This window comes from Arachis stenosperma, chromosome 2, assembly GCF_014773155.1.
Source record: "Arachis stenosperma cultivar V10309 chromosome 2, arast.V10309.gnm1.PFL2, whole genome shotgun sequence".
Classification (NCBI taxonomy): Eukaryota; Viridiplantae; Streptophyta; class Magnoliopsida; order Fabales; family Fabaceae; genus Arachis; species Arachis stenosperma.
The window spans coordinates 112,422,287-112,444,668 of NC_080378.1; the positions used below are offsets into that span (position 1 = coordinate 112,422,287).

At 28.5% G+C, this 22,382-nt stretch overlaps 1 protein-coding gene across 31 annotated transcripts; it reads left to right on the plus strand.

The window, feature by feature from the left end:
- Nucleotides 1-3,864: 3,864 nt before the first annotated feature.
- On the plus strand, nt 3,865-19,075 carry LOC130961308 (F-box protein CPR1-like). Of its 31 annotated transcripts, none has more exons than XM_057887092.1 (15): nt 3,865-3,934; nt 4,056-4,582; nt 4,668-4,925; nt 5,137-5,230; nt 6,414-6,501; nt 6,582-6,839; nt 7,452-7,550; nt 7,716-7,890; nt 8,064-8,556; nt 8,637-8,689; nt 8,866-8,974; nt 9,072-9,196; nt 14,970-15,496; nt 16,048-17,168; nt 18,728-19,070. In XM_057887092.1, exons 13-14 carry the CDS (start codon nt 15,025-15,027, stop codon nt 17,163-17,165), a joined length of 1,590 nt encoding a protein of 529 aa, XP_057743075.1. In that variant the 5' UTR covers nt 3,865-3,934; nt 4,056-4,582; nt 4,668-4,925; nt 5,137-5,230; nt 6,414-6,501; nt 6,582-6,839; nt 7,452-7,550; nt 7,716-7,890; nt 8,064-8,556; nt 8,637-8,689; nt 8,866-8,974; nt 9,072-9,196; nt 14,970-15,024; the 3' UTR covers nt 17,166-17,168; nt 18,728-19,070. The 31 variants fall into 31 exon arrangements, 30 of the variants coding, with proteins under 30 accessions (XP_057743075.1, XP_057743079.1, XP_057743080.1 ...); XM_057887096.1 differs by lacking the exon at nt 3,865-3,934 and adding an exon at nt 6,923-7,211 and having other exon boundaries at nt 3,982-4,582; XM_057887097.1 differs by lacking the exon at nt 3,865-3,934 and adding an exon at nt 6,937-7,211 and having other exon boundaries at nt 3,982-4,582.
- The last annotated feature ends 3,307 nt before the right edge of the window (nt 19,076-22,382 follow it).

Here is a 22,382-nt window from a genome sequence, read left to right on the forward strand (position 1 = left end):
TTCTGCACTTCATGATGGGCGTGCTTCTTAGCGTATTTCTTAATTTATTTTTTTATAACTCATTGAATACAATTTATTACAGTAAATTAATTATATCACTAATTTATTTGATTAGGTATTTAAATATCACACGATTTATTATAATTTATATCAATCAAATAATTGTAATTATTATATCAATTATTTTAATTCATTAATTTATAAGATACATAATAACATAGTTGATTTGATACTTATACTGATTAAATACAATAAATACATATTAATTTAGTTAAAAAAATCATTGTCTCTTATTTTTTTTTATTTTTTTTTAATTCATTAATCCTATCATATAATAAATTAATTATATCAACTAATTATTCAATCATTATTTTCTAATTTATTTTTTGAATTCAATAAATAAAAATTAATTATACTAATTATTTGTATCGACTAATTGATTTGATTAATTCTTAAAATTATTTTTATTTAATTTATTTTATTTATTTAAAGATAACTAATTAGTTATTTAATTTTATTAGGATAAATCAAATTCTATTTCTAATATAAAAATACAAAAATTTTATTCAGAGCAATATATGATATGTTATCCATTAAGCATTTATAGACCATGGAATTATCATGTTTGCATAAATAAAAAAATCTGTAATTAAGCTTAAGTCATTTACCTATTTGTATGGTATATTGTAGTGTGAAATTATTTTTAATTTGTGTTGTGCAATGATATTATGGTTTAATTTAAGCTTTTATTTTAGAATTGTGTTATGATTTTATCTCATCATTTTCTCTTAGATATTAAGTTGATGTATTTTTTATTTATTATTATTGAAGCGGATGTGATATAAATTTGTAAAAAGAAAATAAAAAACTTACATTCAATTTATTTTATTGTAGTCTTCTATTCTTCTATTTCTTTTTATTTTTTTATTTATTTTATTTTCTTTTTAAATATCATATAATTTATTATAATTTATACCAATTAATTAATTATAATTCATTATATCAGTTAGTTTAATTTATTAATTTATAATATACATGATAAAATAGATCATTTGTTACTTATACGTTTATTTTTCTAAAATTTACATCTGAATAATTATATTTTCAGTTTTTGTTATGAACAAGATATTATTAATAATGAATAATAATTAACCACTCATACTCTTTTTTTTTTACCAAAGATAGGAGACTCGAACCCGCAACCTCTTAATTGAGTATGGAGAGACTATGTCATTTGAGCTATAACTCATTGGCAACCACTCATACTTTTAATCAAAGTGTTTGGATGATTTTTATAAATAAATTATATTATAATTTTATGTTAGTTCATAATTGATTAATGATTAATGTTCATGAAACTGTGTTACTCTAAATTTTATATTTTATAAATATTTTATTTAAATATAATTTTTTTAACATAAAAAATGTATTATTTTAATAATATCGTAATTTTATTTTTTAATTATTCTAAATGAATATTTTATCAAATACTAATTAAAGTTATTCTTCCATTTGCTTTTACTAATCTATTTTCTAACTATTATCTAAAATTAAAATCGTATTAATGAATTTAATATTAAAATTAATTTGGCTTTTTATTATTTAGAGTGTTTTTCAATCAATAATTTTATACTCTTTACTTTTTTTTTCAATTTCATTTTGAATTTTAATTTAGTACTCAAAGGTAGTGAAATTCCATTGATACAGAAATAAAGTTACAAAAGGGTCTATAGGGTAGAATAAGTAAAATAATATGATACCCACATTGCAACATCCAAATGAAACAACTTAGAATCTAAAATGTTCATCTTTCTCTTTCTTGCCGTCTATTATATTATATATTCTATCTATTCTATTATATAAAAATCGAATTTTTACCTTTAATGATAGAATCAACGTAGCATGCTTCTGCTTTATTTTGTTTAACTCATTAAAGTCAATTATGATGAATTAATTATATCAACTAATTGATTTGAATAGATATTTAAGTACCACACAATTTAAAATTATGTATATTAATTATTTGATTTAATTTTTATGATATATAAATTTAAGGAATAAATTAAAATAAGATAATTTATTACTTATTTAAATTGAATACAACAAATATAAATGAATTTAGTTAAAATTTTACTATTTTCTAATCTTTTATACATAAAAATGACAAAACAAAATTATAATATTATTTATTACTATTATAAAAATTTTACTATTCATTAATATCATGACTTATTCATTACCAATATATCTATTTCACTTAGCGGTGAAAGAGATCCTAATAACAAAAGATAAAAAATTTGCCTTTGACAAAAACAAAACAAGTAAACATTGTTCATGTTAATGACCATAAATAGAGCAAGTTCACCTTACCGAAACATAACCTTTGATTCAACAAAATTTTATTAAACTGGTTTTATTTGGGATGCAAAATTATTCGTCATCATGTCTTAGATTGAACAAAATTATTAGTCTTAATAATAGTAAGTTATTGCTAATTAATTTATGACCGGATCGATATTTAATGAAATTTTTATGAAATATTATTTTAGTTTTCTAATAATTTTAATTATCAAATCATTGTTCAAACTTTTATTTTGTTAAAAGAAATTAATTTTTATATTAAATTATTTGTTCTATATAGATATTAAAATTTTATTATTTAATAAAAAAATACTAAAAAATCATCAGAATTTATTATTTTTGGACTTTGATCATCACCTAGTCATTAATGTCTAAAAGTATGAGATAAAATATGTTCTTAAATTATTATATTAAAAAGATTAAACTAAAATAATTGAGCCAATAGCTAAATAATGATAAAAATAATAAATTTTGATGAATTTTTAACATTTTTTTAAATAATAATGGAATTTAATTTGTCTATTTCTTACGGAATTTAAGATGAAAATTAATTTGTGTAATAAATTTAGTAACTAATTTAATAATTAAAATTTGTTAAAAATTAAACTTTTCAACCAAAAATTTTTTAAAACGAATTTACTATATTATTCTTAATTTATTATTTTCTGCAGTATAGGTAAATAATTAATTATATAACCTATGTATTCTGTAACACTAATTAAAAAATTAAGTTATGTGGGTTTATAGTATATCCTATTTTACTCTATTTATACTCCTAATATATATATAATATATATTTAAAATTATATGTGTAGTAAAAAAAGTGAATATTAAAATTTTTTTCTTGTAAAACTCAAAGTAACTACTAAAATAATCATTTAAATTATTAATTTAGTATGTTTGTTTTTTATAAAGTTAACCTAAAATAAATAATTAATTTATCTTTGTTTATATTATTTTAATTTTATTAAAAATTTAATAATTATGTTATTTGTATCACGTTGAATTTCTTTAAAATTTTATTATTTTTAATTTTTATTTGAATTTAATATTTTATTTTTTATTTTATTAATAATATAATATTTATGAAATATGGGATAATTGAATTTTTTTATATTTATATTGCTTTTAGTTTTAAAAATACTTTTGTAAAAGTCCATCAATCAAGTGGAGGATCCAAAGAAGCAAAGTTTTCACATATTTATATGGCTAACTCAGCTCTACACCCACATGCCTTACAAAGAACTACCCTCAATCATCTTTATCATGTCCTTTCATGTACTTTTTTTGCCATTTCACATAGCAGAACAGGACAAAAAACCTTCTGCTCACCGAATCCGTACACGTGAAAACTTTCCAATAAGTTATTGTGCAAACTCAAACATATAGTTAGTTACTCAAATATGAAGTCCTTAATTGAACTAACACACATAGTTGAAACTGAACTACAACAACAACAGTAATAACTGATGTATTAACTCAGATCTATATACAAAAACTCTCAAAGTCTGTCAAGTTGAAAGTTGAATAAAGAGTGGCAGAATGAGAAGAGTTATTGGCTTTACCTTTAATAGTTGAGCAGATTGAGCGTGAAATTTCAAAATTTGAATTCAAATCAGAATTGAAAAGGGATTTACGTTATTTTTCTCTCATTCAGTTCCTCCTCTTCTGTTTTTCTTCTCCTTCTTCTTCAGATCTCTTTATCACCGGATAGCTTTTCTGTCATTTGGTGGTGGTGGATACAGAGGAGGAAGCGGTGAAAGAGAGTAGATCGATGGAAAAAACTGAGCGGCTGCCACAGAAAGCACATGCAGCGAGACTAGGCAAGCGGAGAGCACAGTAGCGGCGGCGACAAGAACAGAGCGGTGAGATCTATTTATTTTCTGTCACGGTGAAAGGGACAATAGCAGTGGTGGTAGGGTTACGGCATTAGAAGAGGTTGCGGCGGCAGCTATGGTGGTCGAGGAGTCTAAGGCAGCGGTGGGCCCAGTGGTCGCAGTGGAGTTCGTGGTGATAGTTGACATGGTGATGGTGGATAAGGTGGAGGATGCGATGACGGTCGTGCATGCTACAGCCATGGTGGGCTGGGTCAAGGATCGCAACCAGGGAGGAGGCGGATGCCGAGGTAGCTACGGCAGCGTTTGTGGCGGCGGAAGCTGCTACAACTATGGGGAGGGCATTTTGCAACAAACTGCACAACAAGTCCTCTTAGAATTTAAAGGTCTAAGATTTTAATATCCCTGCACATAGTTTTTTTTTTTTTTAATATTATCTTTTTCTTTTATTTAAACTGTTTCTTGTAGCAGGCAGCACCACCAGATCACTCTCAAGAGGCACGCTCCCACCTCGGGTGATTTCTTCTTTTTCCTTTTTTCTTTTTCCAATGACAGATTGGTGATGGTTTGTGATGAAGAGTTGTGTGTTCCTTACTATTTGATCTGATGTATATATTTGTAATGTTGTTATTGTTGTTGTTGGCGTCTTTATCTGGTGTGGAGCCGTTGATGCAGAGAATCCAGAACCACACTATTGTTGCCTGGATTCTAATTGCCCTTCGCCAAAAGGTCTTAATCTAATTCCCTCTTATCTTCAATTTTGCATCCAATAAAACCAAATGAGATTTCTAAGTAATGGAGCATGAATTGTTGCAACATAGAAAATGAATACCACATTGGAATCTTTAATTGCTGTTTGTCTTCCAGCTTCATTTAAAGTTTCAAATTTTTTATCTGAGTCATAGATTTTTTTTTTTGAAAGAATTGGTTTGGGGTGCAGGGTGTGGGAGCAAGATGAATCCAATGACATGCTGATTTCAAAGCATCAACATGATCAAGAACTTGGAAATGAACAGATGAGGTTGCAATTCAAGGTTCTTCTTTTTGTTATCAAAGTAGTAATATTTAATTTTTGGCATTCAAGCTTCTCTTTCCATTTTTTGCTTAGATTTGGTTGCAATTGAAGCTTTTTTTTCTTGCTCAATTGTTTGCTCAGGTTAATTTATTTCTATATATTTATGTTGAGCCAGCAGCTTCTTTTAATGATTCCCACTAAATTTCATATTTGGAACAACTTCCTCTGCTGACTAGGTTTTACTTCTTTATTTTCTTTTTATTTTCCTTTTTTATTTTTGTAAAAATTATTTTCATTTTAATCAAGTAGCTAAGTATGTAAAACTGTTGTTGGATCTGAATAGACATGCTCATGTTTAATTGATTTATGAAAACATTCAAAAAAATTTATTTATCAAAATGTCATATGAAAAGCAGATGATGTAACAGTCTTATACATTGTACAATAAAATTTTTACAAGAGTAGTTTTTCAAATTAAAAGTAATAATTATTAGTATTAATGGTCATATTTCAGTAAATTTTTACAATAGATCAATATTTGGCCCGCGCTATGCACGGGTTTTACACTAGTTGGGTTTGAAGTGAATAAACCAACATCTCTTGACCTAGGTGGATCTGTTGGACCTATCAGAAAAGTAAAAGCTTGCATTCTTCTTGAATCTTGAATTTGTATAATGCAAAGGTAATCCATGATGGGATAACGGGTCCTTAGAATAGAGTATATATAATCTCTCATCATCTATGTTTTTTATCCTCCCTGCTTTTCCCAAATGCATGGATCCAGAGACCAGAGGGGTAAACCAAAAGAGGAGAAGATAATTATTATTAGTGGGAAGATTCAATTCTAATAGGTAACATTTAGTTTCTATTGGAGAGAATGGAATAAACACTTAAAATTCCCACTATTTTAAGTAAACTTTGTTTCTCTAAGGCTTCTAAAAAGCATACATTATCATTGGTCTGTTTCCTAAACTTATTAATGAATGAATCTTTTTTACATAAATTATCTTATCAAGATTAAGATATGATTTTCTGTTCCGATAGTCCTTAAACAGTACCAAAGAAATATCTAATCAAATGACCTTTATATTGATACATTTCTCTTGAATGGCACTAGAAAAATGCAGTTTATTTGATTCGTGCTAATTCCAAATCAATTAAGAACTGAGACTCTTCTGTTGTAATTTGTTTACAACTTACAGCTAGGCGAATGCAGGGTTATTTTATGGGAAGCAGGTGCTTAGCACAGGATGCCCACAAGATGCAAAATTTACAACTCAATTTCCCAAGGTTAGTTCTTAATGTCTATTTTGTTATGTCTAATGTCTATTTTGTTATGAAGTATGATGAGAATCCTTTTTCCGTTGCAGTTGGGAGAGCGTCTGGCAAAAAAAAAAAAAAGAGATAGCGGCAGATGCTCCGGAGCTATTTCCGTTGAGCAGCAGAGATGAAAAAAAGGTCAGAGGTGACGATGGTTGTTGATGCAGCAGAGACGAAGAACAGTGGCAGCAATGAGTTGTGAGTTGTGTTGCTCCCGTCATTGAAGAAGGAGCAGCTAGCGGCAAGTTGACCATACCGGTGAAGATAACGCAGAGATCTGAGATCCTGTCGTCCGCCATGTTGCAGAGGTAATTTACTTTTTTAAAGGTTAGAATAGTCACACAAATAAAACTATTGAAGTGTTTCTTTGACCGTTAAACTTCATCGGAAGATTGGGTTTCATAGATTTGAGAAACAAGAACACATTTCTTTGAGCATTTCACCAACCCTCCCTCTCCGATGCCGCCGCGCCTCTTCGCTCCGCTGCTACCTGTCGTTGCTTGTTGCCCCGTCACACTCGCGCCGCCGTCCCTCCGTCCCCTGTTTCAAATTGAAAACACGTCGTAGCACCTCCTTCTCCGTATGAATCTCCGGCAATTTGTCACATGAACTATTAGGAGTGCTACTTTAATTTGCAACACATGATTTCACAGTTCATTAGTCTTGCAACATCGAATAAAGTTCGGTTTTCCTTTTCTCTTAACTTTTCTATGTTGTTTTCTTTGTTTTGTGAATTGTGATTCCGAATTTCCGATTTTCGAATGGAGTTCTTCTTCGCTGCTATGCGAATTGTTGATTTCTTTCTTTTTTATTTTTGTTCTCTGATTTTTCTCTTGGCTGCACAATTGATCGATGTTTGTTTTTCTTCTCAGATTATGTAATTCGTTTGTTAATTGTAACTTGTGAGTATGCGATTTCAGTTAATATCTTCAGCGTTTCAGTGATGTCGATTATCGGAGCAGATATGCAGACTCTTGGTGATTCTCGCTTGATCCTCATCTTCCTCTCTTCGAGTCTCAGTAACAAGCACAAACCTTTACTATTAGCGTGATTTTTAATTTCTAATTGTTCCTCTCTAATAAGTTTATAATATTAGAGTTTTTGTGAGTAGTCTCTTGTACTGGTTATGGAAGCTGCTTAGAGGAATTTCAAACAAGTTTTCTAATTTGATGCTTGTAAAACAGATGGAATGCTTTCTATCAAAACCAAGAGTTAGTTTTGCTTCTATTTCACTGAATATATGCACACACGTCAAGCAAAAATTGGAAAAGAGATAGCTATTTTCTCATTTGTGACATTATCAGAGGTAATATGCAAGCCTTCTGTATAAGCCTCTGAGCAAAATTGTTTTACTCTTAGGTACGTGTCGTATGAACTCCTCAATTTTCATCAACCATGTAGATAGGGTGCTATTCTGTATAATTGTTCTACATCATGGCTTAATGTTGAAATAGATTTCAATTATTTAATAGCATTACTATCTTGAATATATTTGTTATCAGGATTCTAATTGTAGTTTATGCAAATTGTAGGTATTAGTGATGATGAAGCTGGTTATTGAATGAGTTCTGGTGCTGTGGACGCAGTTGAACATGTGTTGGAGTTTGTGACTGATTCTCTTGATCAATTTGGAAAGCTTGCTGAGGTGGTGATTGCTGCGATATCTGTGAATGCATTAAAGTAGCAGTCCTGTTTGGAAAGTTCTGTGGTTGCTGAAATTGGAGTAAGGAAGAAGGATGCTGTTTAGAAGGATCCTGAAGTGCCGCCCCAGCTACAGCTTGATACATGTCTGTTTGCATATTCAGCATGGATGGATCAAACCTTGGCTGCATCCAAGGACTAACTCCAATCCCCTGAAAATTTAGAGACTGAAGACACCCCTGTCGGCGTCTCGCAGCCACATCAGTGGAGAACTCATACCAAAATCTTCGTCCTTCAATCCTGCTAGCATTTCATGGGGAGCAGAATGAGAATTTCTTATTGTTTTGCAATGTTGAAATGAAATGGTCTATAGGAGGAGGCAAGGTTTACCATGGATTTAATTACTCTTCCTTTCATTGTAATATGCTTGCTCCATATCTCATATTTTCTGATTCTTCCTGCAGCTGCTTTGGTTTTACCCGCTATATGTCTTTAGCATGGTTCTAAGCATCATCTGGTAACATTCTCTTTCTAATCATCTTCTTATGTTAGAATCTTCATTGTTGATGAAGATTCACACTGCTGTAAATTAAGTACATTGATAATGCCAGTGTTTGGTTGGTTCCATAGGAAGGTGCTTCAAGTCATGCTTGAGTTTGTCTTAAAAATTAGACTTTCTAATAATGCTGTCAGGTATAATGACATTGCCAAGTTTGGGTATGCTGCAATGGGACGATCCAAGTTCACAGGAGAGAAAGACTCGAGCCAAAGCAATTCTCCAACTTGACAAAATGCTAGTCAGGTATTACCTTCTTTCTATTAACACCATTTCCTGTTTTCTTCTCTTTTCTTTTTCTTACCTTCTTTGACTTACTGAACTACAAGTTAAACTTTGACAGTTATGAGCTTGGGGGCAGCAGCAACAGAAGAAGATGCAAATCTCATAGCCAAATTATTTGGATCAATTGGCAAAATATGGAAAGCTGATGAAAAGTATTTTGATGCTGTAACTGGTCTGAGGGAGGTAAATCTATTTTCTTGTATGATATAAGATTTGGATATTATCTTACTAGAAATCTACAAGAAATTTCATGTTATCTTTGAAAGAATAAGATTTTCTTAGTGTCTGGAACCTGAATACTCTGTTTGGTGATCACTATTCAGTTTTTAGGGATGTGTGTAGCAATTGAATTCAGGCCTTTATCCTAAGACCATGGCTCCTTTATTCTTCTCCTCTATATAATACTTTGATTTTAATCCAAATAACAAAATTGTTAATTGATTCCCTATCCAACACTTATCTAACTACTAAGCCAGACAAGCATATATATGTCTTTATTGAATATCCACCCTTAAATTTTTCAGTGGCCATCAATAATAATGTAGCTAATTTCCACCAAGTTGTTTTGTGAGAAACATGGACTTGACTTCCCTGCCTTTCTTCTTCTTTTTTTTTTTTTTTTTACCAAAGATAGGAGACTCGAACCCGCAACCTCTTAATTGAGTATGGGGAGACTATGCCATTTGAGCTATAATTCATTGGCCCTGCCTTTCTTCTTCTTCTCCTTCTTCATATTATTATTATTATTACTAGCGGCTCAACAGGCACTATCGTGCCTGTTCAGCCGCTTTTCTATTATTTTTTTAAATTAAAATTTATTTTTTGCTAATATATTATTTATTTTTTAAATTCCTTGTTATATATTTTTTAAATAAGATATTAAAAAATTTATTATATTGTTATTATGTGTAATAAAATTAAGATAAATATTTATAAAGTAATTATTTATAAATATTATAAAGTTTATTTATTTATTTTTTAACAGTATTTAATTTGAAGCAAATATAAAAATTTATATTTAAAGTATTTTTTATTTTTATTCATAATTCTAATAAATAAAAATATTTTATTTTTTAATTTTATATTCATAATTTTAATAGATAAAAAATATTTTATTTTAAATTTTATATTCAATTTATTAAATTATCTTTAATTTTAAGATTTTTTTTGAATTATTAATGTATATTTTTATTATATCTTCTTATTGTACCACACACTATTATTTTCTCTTACTATTATTTCTATCGCACACTATTATTGCCTTATTCTCCTTTCTCATTTTCTTCTTCTCCTCACACCTTCTCTTCACCCAGTCGTAATTAATTATCACCAAGTACTATTATCGCAACTTTCAATCTTGTTTATCACTTTAATCTATAATCATTTATTATGTTAACTTTTATGAGTTCTTGAAGTGTTGTTAAAAGAATTGGTTTTTATGTCTTCTGAATATTTAAATGTATAAAAACAATAGTTTTTTCTTGATGTGAATTTTAAGTTCTCTTATTATTCTATTAAAAAATGTACCACATAAAACATTCAAAATTTTTGCTCAAATTATCAAAATTTGATGTCAGTAATCCTTAAAAATAATATTAAAATATATTATTTTAACTAATATAATAAAAATAGTACATTATTGTAAGTTTTTAACTAATAATTATAAAATTAAGTTGCAATTTAATATAGGCCCTTAGAATAAAAGACTGTCATTACTTCTTACATTTGACTACTATTATATAAGTTATACGTTTGTTTTATTGTGTAAATTAATTAAACTATATTTTATTATTTTATTTTGCATGTTTTGAAATAATGCGATCCTACTATAAGGATGATATTAATTTTCATAATCTAATACGAACCTTCTTACTATTTTGTTTGTCACTTAAATACTATCCATAAAAAATAGTTAGTTAAAGTGAAACACTGTATAAAGAGAGTAATAAATTTTTTTTTGAATTAAAAGTTCTAATATATTTCTTAATCATCACTTGATATAACTCATATTTAATAGGTTAAAAAATTCTCTCTCTCTTATATTCTTAACTTCTTCTATAATAAATTTTTTACATTATCTAATACATAAAATGTCACATCCTTACATTTATCTTAAAAGTTAAAAGTTAAAAGTAAATTATATTAGTATTTTTTAATAAAATTAAAATAAAAAGATAAAAAGCTACCGAAAAGAATAATATTAAGTTTGAGTTATGCTATGTGTACACCAAAATCCGCCATCAGTATAAAATACATGCTAAATTTTATGTTCTTTTGTACCAGAATATTAAAATTTATTAGATTATTATATTATCTTTGTACTACAAAACAAAAAATAAAATTCTATATCTTCTTGCTGTTACTTATTTTACTTTATTTTTATTATAATTTATTATATTATTATATTATTTTTGTACTATATAACAAAAAGTGAAATTCTATATCTTCTTGTTGTTACTTATTTTACTTTATATTGGCTATCTAAATTAGCTTGTATAATATTGTAAAAGTTGAAACTGTTAAAAAATATATAACAAAAAATTTAGATATTTGTTGTGTTATCAGGTTATTTAAAAAAGCTAATTTATAGGTGTTATTATCCTACCATATCTTTAATGTTATATGTCAATCTAATATTTAATAAAAAAATAATATTAACTGACATAAAACTGATTAAAATTTAAAAAAAATAATTAGCAAAATATCTATGAGAATTTTTTCACTTTACTATTGATAGATACATATATATATATTTTTTTTGCATTTTTTATATGCCAATCAAATAATCAATACTATATGCCAAACAAATAATATTTAATTAATTAATTTTTTTGAAAAATAAATTATTTATTTTAATTGAATTATAAACAAATTTTCATGTACTTAAATGTCAGAACTCTACATCGTTAATAGTTTAAGAAATAAACATATCAATATTTTAACAAATCATTGGTAGTTGCAATTTTTTTTGCGTCTTCTTATGCTAATCAAATAAGAATTTAAATTTGATGTTTTATTAGTGTAAAATAGTTTTACACGTGCATCTAATCACCATCAAAATTAAACTCATCAAATAATCAGGACTATATGCCAAACAAATAATATTGTGGAATACAAAATTAATAATTTTTTTGCTGTATAATTTATTTAATTTAATTTAAAAATAAATATTTATGTACTCTAATTTTAATTCCAATACTTTATATAATCAATAATTTAGAAAATTAAAAAAATAACATCATTAAATACAAAGCAGTTTAAAAAAATTGAGATTTAACTAAATGGTAAATATTGATGCACTTAAAATTTAAAAAAATATTTTACATAATTAATACTTTAAAAAATTTTAAAAATAATTTTATCTTGTACAAAACCATTTAAAAAATAAAAAAAAATTAACAAAATAATTTATGAGAGTTATTCGGTTCATTATTGATAGGTATATACATGTCAAAAAAATTTAAAAACAAATATCAGACAAAAAAATAATAATTTTTTTAAAATTAAATTGATGAAATAAAACTTTGGATGTGAAAGATAGATTAAAAATATAAGAATTAATACAGTTTGGTAAGTAAACTGAAGAGAAAGGAAAATGAAGGTGAAAGTTATGCGTGAAATTAATAACTGCAGTAAAACGGTATAAAATTTGCAATTGTAGTGAATGGAAGCGAGGAAAATACAAAATAAAACGATAAAATCGATAAAAAATTATTTTTCATCCCTAATTATTTTTTTCTCCTTTCATACATGGCGTCCAAAATCAACATTTAGCATAATCACTATCTAGTTCAGAAAATCACAGAAACTCATCCAAATAATTGTTACATACAGAGAAGCACATTCAGAATTGGAAAGAGAAATAAAAAAAATTGAAAATGGATAAAATTAATAAAAGGATAAATTATTGGAATAAAGAATTGAAGAAGAGGTTACGGTTTCTACAACTATTAGTGAAATACAAAATAAAAATGAGATAGAAGAAAATGTGTTGCTGTTAATTGTGGAAGTTCTTTTATTTAAATAACTCCGTATCGACATTATATATTGTTATAGATTTCTATTTGCCTGTTCTAATTGTAGTGAATCGGGCTACTTCTGTGTTTGTGGTACCTCCACTTGTGTAGTTGTATTAGTTGATATGGCAACTTGTTTTCTTGTCGAATCATAGAAAAATGTTTGCGAGACCAAAATTGAAAGTGAAAGAGTAATTTAATTCTCTTGGGAGTTAAGTACGACTGAAGGTGGATCAGTTTTTTTATTGAAAGTGGGTCAGTTGGTAGCAGTTTTTTTATTGGAAGTAAATCAGTTTTAAAATATGTCGTGGAGTTGAAAGTGAATTAGTTTGATACTCTGTCGTGGGATAAATTCTTTTTTTGATAAAAAAATAAAAAAATGGAGGACGTAGTAACAATTTATTATATTGAATTCAATGTTTAATGAACATAAAAAAAATAGGGGTAAAATAGGGAGAAGAAATTAGATACCAAATTTTCCTATCCCATTATACATTGGTATAATCCATTATATATTGGTATAGATTTAATTAAGGAGTACTCTTCTGTATGTAATTTTTTTTAAATATAAACAATAGACATCAAAAAAATATATAAACCGTGTATTGTAATTTAATTAATTGGTATAGATTTAATTAAGAGTACACATTTATATGTAATTTTTTTAAGATAAACAATAGACATCAGAAATATTTAAACCGTGTATTGTAATTTAATTAATTTTGTTATAGAATATCAATAAATTATGTTATTACTTGAAATAAAATAAATTAGTTTTAAACTTTGTCATGGGTAAAAACAATTTTTTTAAAAAAATAAAAAATTAAATACGTAGTAACAGTTTTTTTTTTAATTAAAAGTGAACTGGGTAAACCCTTTTCTTGAAAAAAAGAAAGAGGGTAAAATGGGAAGAAGAAATTGGATACCAAACTCCCATATCCCCATTATATATTGGTATAGATTATTGCGGATATGAATTAACCTATTAAGTAATCAATCTTAGCTGAAGGGTGAATGGCTGAGATATTAATGATTAACTGCTTAATGTACACTTTACTGGTTTGTTATTGTAAAAATAATAAGGATAAATTAAGAAGAAAAGATAAAAGGGTTTATAATTTTAGTGTAACTCTTAAAAATATTGTAATATTCTAAGATTATTCTTACTTAGAAGTTATGTAATATTTCTCTATATTTATATTTTTTTTTGTATTTAGAATATTCAAACTTTAAGAATTAAAGACTATTTATAAATATAAAAGTAGTATTATGCCAACTGTTAAATCATATTTCAGAAAAAACTTATCTAACATTAAATTTGATGACAGAACACACCTCATATATCCATTTTATCTTGTTTATGCTTATTGCTTGATGATGATTGATGACAGAACACTTAGATGAAATTGTCAATTTTTATATATTCTCTACGATATTGATTTTTAAATGTAATAAATTTCTTTAGGCTGTAGATTTTTAATTCGGTTTTTTTATTAATTTTTTTGTGTTAAGAGTGTGCGATGAGAGCTCAAATACACACTTAGTATTATGTATTTAGGGTTCAAATATCTACACATAAAGTATAAAAATTTAACTGTCTTGAGTATAGGCTACTGTAAATTATGTTGTGGACACTAATACCAATCTAAAATTATTATATTTAACTTTAAAAAATATTAGAGGATTATCAAAATTTATTATTTTTGGCTATCACTTTTAACCAATAATTCAATTTTTTTAGTCTAATAATTCAATAATATATTTTAGCTTATATTTTTAAACATTGATGGTTAACTAATAATCAAAAATAATAAATTATAATCATTTTCTAGGTTTCTTATTGACTTTTAAAAATAAATTAGACTTTTTTGTTATTTAAAAAAAAGATTTGACCCTTCCCTTCCTTCCCTTTCGTTTATGTTTTCAAAAAAATTTCAAAGTCCCGCGCTCCATTGTGAAAAGCTCAGCAAGAGCCTCAAGATCAAGTTCTTGATCATGGCCTTCCTCATTTCTACTTCATCCTCAACAAAACAACTTCTTACTCCCATAGATGAAAAGCTTGATGACACCAATTTCAACACATGGCACCATCAAGCATGGCTCACAATTCAGAGTCTTTCAATGGAGACTCATCTTGATTGGGCTAATGCTCCTAACAGATTTGAACCCGTGACGAAGTCTCTGCCTGAAGCAGCATCCAAGGTTGATGCAACCACCAAATCTGATTCTGCAAAAGATACTCCAACAGATCTGCTTCAAGAAACTGAAGCATTCAAGAACTGGAAGCAAGATGATCTCTCCCTTACCAGATGGCTCATGGCTTCAATGACTACATCATACAAGAACAAGATCGTTCATTGTGCCCGTTTCTGTGATGCGTGGACTAGGATCATCACCTACTTCTCCTCAACCTCCAAGACAGGAATTCAGAGCTTGAAATCTCAATTAAAATGCGTCAAGAAAACAGGTACAGTTCAAGACTTATCTCTCCAAAATTCAAAAGCTAGTTGACTCTCTTTCTGCTATTGGGTATCATGTCAAGATTGGGCATTTTTTCTGTTAGTGAGGCAGAATCCTTTCTTCAAGCATATGATGATATGCTTGATAGATTCAAGTCTCCATCTTCATCAATTCCCGTGGCAAAATCACCAAGAATGGCATCTATACATTTGATGATCTTTATGTGCCAAAATCTGTTTCTCTGTCTGAAACCTAATTGCATAATAACTCTAATACTGCTGCTACAAATTTCCCTTCTATAAATTTTCATTGTAATTCAGACAACTCTAAGCATAGTTTTAGGAATCATAATTCTGCTTTAACAGCAACTTGTACAAGTGGTCGTGATGTAGAAATTTGGCACAAACGATTGGAATAATCTCTTTCGTGTTCTTAAACAATGTGATATTGCTTTACCTACAAAACCGCCTCATTCTAAAATTTGTGAAATCTGCTCTGTTTCTAGGATTCATGCTTTACCTTTCAGTGATTCTAATACTAGATATAATTATCCTGTAGAGTTAATCTTTGCTGACATAAAAGAGGAATCCACCATGGAGAAGAAGAATGACAAGAGCAAGAGCATTCAGGACATCCTCCCTCTTGAGCTGATTCTCAGAATCCTACTGCGGGTTCCGATCAGACATCTTGCTCGTCTTAAGTGCGTTTCCAAGCTGTGGTACTCTGTAATTTCTGATCCTGACTTTGCGGAATTGCATTTTCACCACTCTCCCGCTGCCACCAATGCATGCTTCTTCATAGAAAACAACCTGGCATACTTTATTTACTTAGATGACAATGAGGCATCACAAAAAGTGGTGTCCCCTTTCAAGAAGAAACCACCTCATTTTGCTGACTTGGGATCCTGCAGAGGTTTTATTATTTTGTATGAAGACCCTCATTTTCTTGTGGTATGGAACCCACTGACTGGATTCAGCAAAAGAATATCCTATCGTCATAAATACCGCGAGTTCCATCTCTATGGATTCGGTTATGATGCTTCACAGGATGACTACTTAGTTTTTATAGCTTGGCAGGATAAGGATGACCATTATCAATTGGATTACTTCTCCTTGAGAACCAATTCATGGGTTAATCTTGATGCTGTACTCCCTAATCCCTTGGGTTCTTATAACTGGCATTCTCGTGGGTTCTTCTTTAATGGCGCTATTCATTGGGTGCCTACGGTTCTTGATGCTTACAAGGATGTGATTCTTAGCTTTGATCTTAAGGAAAGGACTTTCTCAATGATATCTGCCCCGGAACAGGTAGCGAGTTCATGCTCCTGTCCAGGTCTCGCCCTACTAGGAGGCTGCCTAGCCTTGTATTATCGCAATTATGATAGCCTACAAACTGAGATATGGGTGATGCAAGAATATAAAGTGCACTCATCTTGGACTCTCTATCAGATTCCCTGTGATATCTTTCAGCCGCTGTGCTTTTCCAGTAATGGTGATATTATTGGAAGAGGTTGTAATTTTTCTGATAAAATAGGTTACTTCATATATAATATCAGAGGAGACCAGCTCAAGCATTTTAAAGATCTTTGTTGTCCCTATCATGGAGCCTATGCTCTGTACACAGAGAGTCTCTTGCCACTCCCTAGCGACATTATGGATAAGGACAAGAAGAACTAATTGGTAACACTCCTAATTTCCTTGCTATTATTATCAAGTCTAAAAAACAAAAAAAGCCCAGCACCTTATTGTAATTATCCTTCCTGTTACTTGTGTCCTCTTTATCATTTGTCTGTTCATATTGTATTTTACTCTGTCTACCAATAAAACCAAAATTGAACAAAGACAAGCCAAAAATGGAGACTTGTTTTGTATATGGAACTATGAAGATTCTTCAATGCAAGTTGTGAAACTATGAAGTTTCTTTCGAAAGCCACAGCTGACAATGGCTTAGTCAAAACATTAGCAATAGGAGTTGGCATTGGTGCAGCATCTTGCATGCGTATTTCTGAGATAAGATCATTAATGTATTTAGTTTGTGTTAAATGTAGCTTACCACTACTTGTTCTCAACACTTCAATAGCTTACCACTACTTGTTATCAAGATTCTTTATCATCATATCAATCTCAATTGAATCATTTCCTATAATTATTATGTCATCAACATAGCATAAGACAAAAATAACAGAATTAACACCACACTTAATAAAGAGAGACATGTCATATTTGGAACTTTGAAATCCAAAAGATTGAAGAGTGATGCTCAGTTTGAGAAACTACTCTCTCGGTGTTTGTTTAAGTCTATAAAGAGATTTGTTCAACCTACAAACTTGAGTATCTGAGTTAGTTTTAAATCCAATAGGCTGTATCATAAAGATAGTCTCATACAAGTCTCCATTGAGAAAAGCATTGTTAAAGTCGAATTATCTTACCACCCAATCTCTAGAAAGAAAAATGCTAAGTATTAACCTCACAGTAGCTGGCCTAATCACAGGAGTAAATACCTTATCAAAATCAAAACCTGCACTTTGATAAAAGTCTTGTACCACCAATCTTGCTTTGAATTTCTGAATCTCATCATTTGGCAATTTCTTGACAGCAAACACCCACTTGCAACTTATGATTTTAACATTTTTTGGTGGTTGCACCAAGTCTGATTCTTCATCAAAGCCCTATATTCTTCCTCCATTGCCTATTTCCAATTAGGGATAGTGAGAGCTATAACTGTTGCTTTAGGCAATTTTGGCTCAATTTTGTTGTCTGGCTTAATATTGTAACTAGAGCTTACAGAAATATTGTGAAACTTCATGGTTTTTGCCTTCACAACCAATGCAAGTTTTTGGTTTATGAATACATGGACAGAGGCAGCTTATTTCATGTCTAAGGAAGTTGGGGAGTTGAATTGGAGCAAGAGGGTGACTATCATTAAGGCAATGGCAAATACATTGTCTTACATGCACCGTGATTGTATTCCTCCAATTGTTCATCGAGATGTGACAAGTAGCAATGTTTTGTTGAATTCACAGCTTGATGCAGTTGTCTCAGACTTTGGTCTAGGTCGATTTATTGATCCTGATTCCTCAAATCAGACCTTTCGAGTTGGAACATATGGCTATGTTGCCCCAGATTTAGTTTTTCTTTTCTTTTCTATACTATGCCATACATAAATTTAACTATTGATTATTGTTATCAGAAGTTGTGTTCACTGACTACTACTACCTTGGTTTCTTGATCCATTGCAGAGCTTGCATATTCATGGACTGTGACAGAAAAATGTGATGTTTATAGTTTTGGAATAGTGGCAATGGAAACATTGATGGGAAGGCATCCGAGAAAGCTAATCTCATCTTTATTTGACACTTTTCCACAAAACATGTTGTTGAAAGATCTGTTTTTCTCCTGTAACAATAGATTTAAGATACAACTTGTTGAATGGAAGCATATTTTCTTACTCTGGTTATGTTGTTAACCTTAACTATAGTCATAGTTTGGATCTTTGATTATAATGACTCCACTGGTAAATTGCACAAAGAACGTGCTAATCCTAGATACATAAACCTTTCATGCAATTCCTTCCTTTACTTTTCTCAAGAAATCATGGACTTAAAAGTCGCAATTACTTTATTATTGTTCCTTCAAGAAGAGTCCTTAATCGGTTGCATTGAAGATATTTTGGTTAAGAGTGGAGACTAGTGATAAAATTCTTACATTGAAAAAACATCACCAAAATTACACTTCTCGGTTATACCACACATTCATACACTTGATCCATTATTTCCATCAATTACACTATCTCAAACTCCATAACCATTTCACAAATAAACATAAACATTCCGTTAAATTCATTATGAATTCTTATCAAACTTCCAACTATTAGAATTGAATGGACTAACTAGTCTGAAAAGTTAGTTAAAGAGGCGAGAGATGTCATTCGCTTATAAATGTTTTAAAATCTTAATTCTTAAAGAGATGTAAAATTTGTAATAATACTAACCTTATTATGATTATTTACTTGACTCCATCTAATATTTCTTTCTATATTAACCTTTTTATTTTTAACCTCCATCTATTACTATTAGTTACATATTATGTCTTTCTATTAGCTTTCTCCTCTATTGATTAATCAAGTGAAAACCAAGCACACTTTGTAATGGATAATACTTTTAAATTTTATATCTCACTTAATTATCTTCGATGACAACCAATTTGGGTTGGTCTAGTGATTAGTTCATTGGTCTATTTAAATAAGTGGCGGAATTTCAAATCTCATCTTATGCATGCAGCAACTCATTAGCCAACGATAAATTCTTAAATGGAGTTTCGATCTGCAACGAATTAGTCATTTATCTACCAAACTGAAAATATTAGTTTGTCCGTTAATTCATCAAATTATTCATTCCCCCTCCCTTCTAAATCAGCATCAGCACCATATTCTTAGTACTGGCTAGAGGGCTTAGCAAGTCTACTTCAAGTTACAAAGATATCAAGGTGATGATGTGAGACTTGAGAAAAGAGTCTAAAACACGACCTTTTCTCATTAGTTTTGTTTATTTCATGTTGTGATTTGAGGACAAAATAACTAGATTGTATTTATCCCCTTTTAGTTTTCCTATGTTACTTGCCTACTTGGTGTGATGTAGCATGAAAGTGAAGAAATTATTTTTTAATTATTTTGTCCTTATGTTCAAGATGGAAAGAAATTATTATAAATGTAAGAAATTCTTACTTTATAAAGGATATCCTTAAGTAACAAATATAATTTATTTCTTTATTATCTCAGCATAAAAAGGCATGCATTAGATATGAAGAATAAACAAAAAAGATTATTATATATTTTATGATAGATATACTCTATTTATTTTTATACAACAAATTTTAAAAATAAATTTACGTCTTAATATTTTTATATTCATCATTATAGAGCAACCTCTAAAATCCTCCTTTATAGAAAAAAATAAAATAAAATTCTACCGAGTATAATAATAATTTGATTGATATATTTTTATTAAATAAAGATTGATCTTGTTAACATGTGTTTTAAAGGTACATTTTAAAAATATTATTAAAAATATTTTATTAAAGTTAGTGAAAAATAACTTCTCATACATTTTTAATATAATAAATATATAAAAAAATATTAAAATGTGCCTTCATAAGATAGGTAAATCCTTAGAATAAAAACGAAAGCATTTCTTATGTAGAAATGAAAACTATTGATAGAACAGTACGTCATTAATGACTAATTTTTTATCATTTAAACTAATTTATTATCTCAGTTATATTTATGTCGGGTTTACTTTCATAATAAAGAGTGATTTTGGACTTTTGGTTCAATCTTGGCCTTGAAAATAAGGGACATATTTTGAATAATATTGACCTACACAAAGTGTTATGTAAAGCAAGGAATTCAAGGATCAGTGTTCTATAAAGTCATTTTCTCGTGTAAATGAAATTTAAAAGTGATTATATCAGCATAAAGTTATCGCAAATGAGAATTTCTTCAGAGTACTAATTAAAAAAAAAACTTATTCGTGGTCAAGAATTAAAGGTTGGTTCAAAGTCTGACTCTTTTTATTATTGGCGAATTAAAAACCTCTATCCTTTTTATATTCAATTCCAAAACGTCAAGCACTGTCTAGAATATATTACTTTGCACCAAAATTATTACAAGATTAACATAAAATAGAAGTCAAAATTGAATTAATGATGTCCTTGCTTTTTGTTTTTGTTCTACTTTTCCTCAGTTATATAGGATCTGTTGGTATAGATGAATTCTTATTCTTTTTAATTTATTTTTTTATTTTATATTTTTACGATAAATAAATTATTAATTTTAATTTTTCAATCAAAATATATTGAATTACTTTATGTAAAATTTATTGTTATATTATTTCAAAAAAAATTCTATTAATATCTATATAAATGTGTTTTTTTTCCAAAAACTAAAAGAATACCAACCCACAAAATTCTATTGCTATTCTTATAAGGAGGCTGCAGGAATTTAATTGTTTATTAGCTAGAAACCAATATATAATACATTATTATACTATATTCTATGATTAATATGAGCTCATATATATTATTAATATTTTTTTTCCTGAAATATATACCCATGCAACGAATCAATACACTAATAACTTTGTACTAAATTGAAAGGTAGTTATACTGACCCTTGTGATTCTCATAGGCCATATATAATCGATATGCGACAAAGATTATTTTAATGTAAAAGCAGCATACATAATTTGTTCTACATTAATTATGTGTATTAAATATGTATTAATTCGAGACTTTTAGATGATGATAGAGAAATTATATAATTTTCACTATAATATAAAAAAAATATGTACTAATTGATTAATTGATGATATACATTGAAATATTATTGTTTAATTAAATATTTATGTCTACATGACTTGTAAACAATAATTTATAGAGTAAAATGTTTTAATTAATATGATAATATATACTTCAGTATTTATCTATTTTTTTTTGCAACAAGTTATATCCTTAAAATTTTTGTAGTAACACTTTTACCAGATTTGACAAGCTACTTTCACCCAAAAATACTTATAATTTTAATGTGAAAATATTGAATATTTTGAATGACATATACACTTGTATTTCAACGACCAACCAACAAAGTTTTATGATGTGAACAAATTACAAATCTTAAATTCAAAGTAAATACTTACATTCCTGATATTGACCAACTTTCTTTACCAACAACAATGGCAGTTGCCACGTGCAAGCTTACTTAAACATTGTTGTAACCTTGTAAAAATAAAGAAATGAATAAATAGAAAAATAAGAAGATGTTGTAAAATAAATAAAAAGCACGGTGTAATAAATATAAAATAAAAATGTATAAATAGAAGATTCTAATATTAATATTAA